We start from the raw sequence: 6,878 nt of genomic DNA on the forward strand, positions 1-6,878 counted from the left end.
ACTTTGTTGGTTGATTCGGAATCTCAGTACTTTATCTACTTGAAAAGCAACTAAAAAATCTGTGCCTTCTTTTTTTGTTATTAGCAAAATATCTGAAACGGCATCTTCGTGTGCATGACAAAGTCCTGAAGATAAAAACAAAGAAAAATGTGTATTTTTTATCCAATTTTGAGGGTACTTGCACACAAGATAGAGTCGTTGAACCTCACTGCATGCCTTGAGTCTGAATTAAGAGGTGTGAGCATCTTCTTTTGCCATCCCACACCATGCACAGCAACATTTTGGATCTCGCTTGGAAGTTGCTCGTGCTTACAAGTTCATGTTTGTAATGCAAAGTTCATGGAGACCAGAGCAGGGTTGGTGTTGGTGCACGTAAGACACCATAGTTTTGCTGCAACCCATTGCACTCTATATAATCAATCTAAAAGAAACCATATTAATTACAGTGTATTGTATGCAACACTTTTCCATCAGGTAACTTTGTGGCTGTTAGAAGTGTCCCCAAGGGGATGGAGAGGTTTGGTGGTAGGTGGCTGCCTTTTGAGCAGAGTCCTTCCCTTCCAAACAGCTGTTCCCAGGGCTGTGCTGCTCGTAGGTCGTTGTCTGGTGGTTGTATTTAGTCACAGGGTATGTGAGTGCACTTCTCATTGCCTGCTGTCAGATAAAAAAGGCAATGTAACCTAAATAAAAATCTTTTTTTTAAGTTATTGGTCTAAATTCTCTACATTCTGCCCTGCTTGCTTTCTCTCAGCACTGGTGATACACTTTACCCTGCATTTTGTCATTGTTTATCCTAAATTGTTGTGTTGATAATCTTTTTCCTCCCCTCTTTCTGTCCTTTCCTCCTGGAAGTGGCAAAAGCCAAGCAGGACGAAGAGATGGAAGAAAGGTCGCGAGGGAGGAGGAAGTCATGCACTTCTCACTGCCTCTCTCTTCTCTCTTTTGCAGTTGTTGCAATCTCAGGATGTGAAAGAAGATGCTGTGCTTTGCTGCTCCATGGAGGTAGGGGAGCACCTGCACCACCCGTCCTGGTCCTCATTGCTTTGCCCCTTCTGCCTTTGGCAACACATATGTCAAGCGGCTATTAGATGTCTCCAAACCCAAACAGCCTCGTTGCCTCTTTGCATTGTAGAATCATGGAATCATAGCATGGTTTGGATTGGGAGGGACCTGTAAAGTTCTCATCCAGTCTAACACCCCTGCCATGAGAAAGGACATCTTCCAGTCAATCAGGTTGCTTGGAGACCCATCCAACCTGACCTGGAAATGTTCCAGGGAAGGGGCATCCACCACCTCGACATAAAGAATCTGAATCTAATTCTTCTTCTAATCTGAATCTCCCCTATTTTAGTTTAAAACCATCACCCCTTGTCCTGTTGCTACAGGCCCTGCTAAAGTCTGTCTCCTCCTTTCATGTAAGCCTCCTTAAGTACTGAAAGACCAGAATGAGGTCTCACTGGAGCCATCTCTTCTCCAGGCTGGGCAATACCAGCTCTCCCAGCCTGTCCTCATAGGATAGGTGTTCTAGTCCCCTGATTGTTTTTGTGGCCTCCTCTGGGCTCAGTCCAATGAGCCCATGTCTTTCCTGTGCTGAGGGCTCCAGAGCTGGATGCAGTCCCCTAAGTAGGGTCTCACCAGAGCAGAGTAGATAAAAGACATCATTCTGAGGTGAGAAATGGTCCTTCTGACTCCATCACTGGACTTCTGATGCAGGTAAATGGATGCAAAACCTTAGGTAGCTGGGGTTACATCACAAAATGATATCATCCTACTTACATCAAATACCACCCTGCATTTACTTTTTAAGCACAAGAACACCTGTGTTGGAGCAAAACCTGCCCCATGGCTCAAATGGAGAGGTTTGCTATGCTTAGCCGCAGCTTTGCGGAGAAATGCTGCTAGAAATATAGCGGAGTTTCATTCTATTTGCTTTTAGGAAGTGATTGGCCCATGGGGATGGCTGCTTTCCTTGCAGAAAGCAATGGAAATTGCAGCCTGAAAGGCTGAAATTTAGCGAAGCAGCAGGCAACCGAGGTGGAGGGTTTGAATTTTTAAGGTTAGGACTTCAGGGAGCTCTGCATTCAAGCCCCGCAAGCCTTCTGTGATGGTGAACTCATTGCTGTCCCCTCTAAGCTTGGATCTTCTCTTCTGTGGGACCACCGAGGGCTTGTGCTGCTCTGTAGAGGCTCTCCAGGGAGCAGTTGTTTTACAAAACCCTTGGCTGTCCTCAGAGAAGCAGCACGATGGGTATGAGTTCAGATCTAGTCAGGACAGGATTTGTTGTGCATACAGGAGGGCTCTGCTTATTCCGATTAATGACTGGGAGTCACTGACAGCTGTGAATCAGCAAGTAAATGAAGGGCCAGGTAAGAGTCAGGAATACCACATCACAGCCTGCACTTTGTTTTGACAATAGCATGATTTTTAGGTGGGATCTTTTTTTTTTCCAAAAGCAATCCAGCATTGCCGCCTTTGAAGTCAGTGGGAGCTGAACCATTCTCTCCTCAGCAATCCGGCATGGATGCTTTTGAAAACCTCACCCTTCGTGATCAGCTCTTGGAGCCTGCCGCCGGATGGTTTTGGTTTTCAAAAGCCACAACACCTTTAACCTTGCCTACCTGTCCCACCACATCGAGCAGGGGAGAACTGGAAGGGTGGTGTCTATAAAAGCCAGAGGGGTGTTTTAGTACCGTAGAATAATGGATTCGTAGAATTATCTCAATTTGGAAGGGGACTCATAAAGATCAATATGCCATGGTTGACCCCTTCTTCTCCTGACAGCTGCAGAGCACCGGCCGGCTGCTGGAGGAGCAGCTGCCCGAGATGATGACGGAGCTGTTGGCGATAGCACGAGACAAGATGCTGTGTCCCTCCGAGTCCATGCTGACGCGCTCCCTGCTGCTGGAGGTCATCGAGCTGCATGCCAACAACTGGAACCCGCTGACGCCCACCATCACGCAGTACTACAACAAGACCATCCAAAAACTGACGGCTTGAGGAGCAGGGCAAGGTGGGGTGGGAAGGGATGAGAAGAAGACATGCACCTTGACGGGATCCGGCAAGCACTTTTCCGATTTAAATCCCCCAGCAGACCAAACCCCAGCATGCTCGAGAATACGTTCGTGGGGCGGGGAGGGAGAAGCATGTTTCTTTTTCAGCCGCGTCGCCAAGTGCCACCCCTCTTCCCTGCTGTGGTTTTGTTTTAGGGGTTTCTTTTTCTGAACTCATTGCTCAAGCGGCAGCAATGCATCCTGCCGGGTTATTGTTTGGCTTTCGAAAGAAGACGGAGGAGAAAAAAAAAACCCAATCCAAGTGGGGGCTAGTATTGTTTTCACATCATCCTCCTGCTTTGCCCCAGCCAACTGGCAGGAGACAGCAGGCAGCAGATGTCTCGGGAGGACAAAGCCAGACACACACTACACCAGACGCTCATAACTGATGGCTTTTGTCGAGCAGGGCTTGTGTTAGGTTTTTTTCTCCTCACCCCTCCTCTTGTCTTTGACTTTCTGTGTGCCCCTCCCTACTCACCACCCCTTCAAAAGCAGATCGGAGAGGGAGACGACTTTCTTATTTGCACTGGGTTTTCTTTTTCTCGGGCGTTTGTATTTTCTTCTTATTTTATTGTGTTGTGGAACAGACAATTGCGAGCAGCTCAGAGAAAGTAACGTCTTCCCGTGAGCTGACTAATGGTTTACATGAAGATGGAGAAGCAGAAGGATTATTTTAAAGGAGTCCAAAAGCCACTGCAGAATTAATGTAGCCACCGTCATCTTGCCAGTAACCTCCTCAGTGGTTTGAGAATCATGTCTTCTGAGCTGCATGTTCTAAGAAACAGGGGATTCCGCAGCTCTTGCTGTTCAAGTTGCCGTTATCCCTCAGCCACTAGAACTCTTTTATTTTTTTTTGTGTTATAATCTTTTTTGTTTCCATTGAAGGAGTGCTTTACTGTAATTACTGTCATGGTTGTAATTATACATTTAAATCCAGGCCTGTTAAAGCTGGGCCTAATAATGTAGAAGGTGAGGGAGAAATGAAGATTTGATGTTCTTCTTCGGAGATTAGTAAAGAGAAGAAAATATGTGTATAGCAAAGAGGTGTTAAAAAGAAGGTGAAAAAGTAGGAAAAGCCAAAAATAGAGGTTTTGAGCCTGGCTTCTAACTAGCTGAATTTGCTATTCAGTGTTTCTAGGTGTGTGGTATACAAGAGTGGCTCTGTCCCATGGTTGGTGTCAGTAGCACCATGTCCTCCAGGGATGGGTGAAGTGTTTGGAGGGGGAGAGTTTACTTGGGGATCCCTGGGTTGCTCCAGGATCCCTGGGTTGCTCCATGCTGGAGCATCCCAAGGGAAAGGGTGGCTGCAGGGAGGTGATGGCAAGGTGCCTCCTGGACAAGGAAATGCCCAGAGGGTGAGGAGGCTGGTACAGGGGGGCATGCCATGCCATTGCGTCACTCCCAGAATCAGGAACAAGACTTGGTGGTCTTTCTATTTGCTTGTCGAGGAATGCTTTGACTTAATGAATCACTTCAAGTGTTTATTTCGGCGAAGCCTAATGTGTTTGCGAGCTGCCCTATCCTGTCTGCACAGTGGAAGAGGAGTCAAAGAAGGCATGATGCTGGCAGCCTGTCCCATTTTCTTCCCATTATTCAATTTGTTTCCCTTTCCCAGTGATAAGAAGAGAATTTATGCCACGGCACCGGCTCACACAGACCCTGGGCCAGGCAGGCTGGGTCTGAACTCAGCAGCTCAAACCCTTTTTTCCAGGCAAGATGTTGAATTTCTGGTGGCTTGAAGAGAAGAGGGATTTCATCCTGACCTCCTTGGATGTGTGGTATGTTCTCGGGTGCCTTATGAATGTGTTGGTCTGTCTGTGATGGGGAGAAAGCTTTTGCTGCAAAACTTAAAGAGCAGAGATTTTCAGCAGAAAATGCTTTGCAGAAGGCAAGAATCCTGATGCTGCGGTTCAATATTATTTGGATTCTCATGGAGCAAGAGGAGAGAGCTGGAAACAGGAGCTTTAATTTTCCTGTCTACTCAGAAAGCAGCGGAACTATTGCTGGTTGCTCTGGACTTGTCTGGAAAAAACTAATTTCTGCTTCATGGATTTGAGCTCAGGAGCTTTGCATGGTGACGGTGCCTTGCATTCAGCCAGCTTCATTAGTGGCAATGGGGTTTGATAGTATTAATGAGCAACTGAACTTGATTAAAGCAGCAGAGCTCACCACTGTTACAAGGCTGAGGGTTTTACCCATTGCTCTTGGCTTTTCCCACTCCCCGATTCCTCAGGGAGTGGAGAAGAAGGGGATTTAACACCCATCGCAGCACACCCAGGCACAGCATCAGTTTCCTGGGAGAAGACCTGAAAACTAGTTTTGTCTTGATATTTTTTTTTTTTTTCGAAGAACAGCGAAGTCCTAAAATGGGGGCTCAGCCTGATGGGTCAAGGTGCCAGGGATCCTGCCGGCAGTGATCCATACCACCGCTCCAGTCCCCGCAGCCTCTCCCGTCCCCTTCCCCCAGAATTTATTCTTGGGATGTAGTGAAAGGACTGAAAACAAACAAAAAAAAATAAAAAAAATAAAAAAAATAAAAAAAATAAAAAAAAAAAAAACCTCGGAGAATTGGAGATATTGCTTCTAAAAAGCTGAATTTTCACCAGTCAGTGTATCAGGAGGCATTTAGAGGCAAGTGCAAGCCACATGGCAGTATTTCTGCTTAAACGTTTCCATACCCCTGTCTAGGGGTTTATTCAGTTTTCCCATTGGGGTGTAATCCTGCAACCCCACTGACCAGGCTTGGTCCATGACTTTCTCCTCCAACACTGGGATTTCTCCCACCGAAGAACTTCTATGTGAAATCCTTTGGTTTTTCAATGTCTTGCTGTGTATCTCTGCTATTAGTGTACATTCATCCAGCCATTAACCACTTCGGTATGTCAGTCGCTCTGTTGATAAGTGAAAATGAAGATGTTGACCAAAAACGGGGGGGGGGTTGTCTCCGAAATTATGTGCTGCCAATGTTATCTTCCTGAAATCCATCAGTAGGAAGGCAGTGGGCATGGAGCATCAATAACCATGGTACTGTGTTGAGACAAGGGATATCACTAGGTCATTTGATGGGGATGGGGACCAGCGTTGGGGAGTTTTGGGGATTCCTAGGGAGAGCACCTAGGGGTGTTCTTGTGTCTTTTCTTTAGAGATGGTCGCCAAAGCATGTAATTTTACATTTTCAAAGGTGCAAAGCCACTGGTTGCATCTCCTCAGATCAGCCGGGTTGGATCTTTGCTCCTCAATAAAAGTGTCTATGTGGGTGTTTTTTCCCCATACAGCTTCATCAGCAAAGGACAAAATAACCTCCTTGCGCCAAATGTATGTGGGGCCAAACCTCGGGCAGGTGTCAAAGCAAGTGGCTGAAGCATCTGCAGAGAAGCAGTGCTGAGCACCATCGCATCACTGGTCCCCCTTTGGATGGCGAGCGGGTTTGCCAGCTCCTTGCCAGCCTCCCCAGCATCTAATCCACCTCATTCCTGGTGAAATTATTTCCAAACCGAAGAGTTTTGCTACCTGCCAAGTGATTTGCTCAGTTTCCTCCTGAGGCAATTCACCCCTGTTCGGAGAAGTCTCATATATATATGGAAGTGAAATAAAAATTGGGGAAAAAAAGGGAAAAGTAAATGATTTGCTTAGTTCTCCCCTTCCTCCAAAAGACTTTAATTAATATCTATTCTTGGCATGATTGATGGCGTTGAAGGAAAACTTGTCAGAATAACTTATGATTTATTTTCATGCTTATTTTTGTAACATCCCTCACTTGGAAGTTTCTCAAAATCTTAAATGCTATTTTTTTTTTAACGTCCCTGCTGGGTATTTTATGGCTTTACA

At 46.1% G+C, this 6,878-nt stretch overlaps 1 protein-coding gene across 6 annotated transcripts in view; it reads left to right on the forward strand.

Annotated features, from left to right (window-relative positions):
* Positions 1–5,563, forward strand: part of CTIF (cap binding complex dependent translation initiation factor) — a 160,913-nt gene extending 155,350 nt beyond the window's left edge. For all 6 annotated transcript variants that reach the window (XM_054053528.1, XM_054053530.1, XM_054053532.1 and 3 more), the window contains 2 exons: positions 949–1,002; positions 2,782–5,563. In XM_054053528.1, coding sequence (XP_053909503.1) covers positions 949–1,002; positions 2,782–2,997 — 270 coding nt within the window. In that variant the 3' untranslated portion in view covers positions 2,998–5,563. The remainder of the gene's footprint in view (positions 1–948; positions 1,003–2,781) is intronic.
* The last annotated feature ends 1,315 nt before the right edge of the window (positions 5,564–6,878 follow it).

This window comes from Cuculus canorus, chromosome Z, assembly GCF_017976375.1.
Source record: "Cuculus canorus isolate bCucCan1 chromosome Z, bCucCan1.pri, whole genome shotgun sequence".
In the NCBI taxonomy this organism is placed as follows: Eukaryota; Metazoa; Chordata; class Aves; order Cuculiformes; family Cuculidae; genus Cuculus; species Cuculus canorus.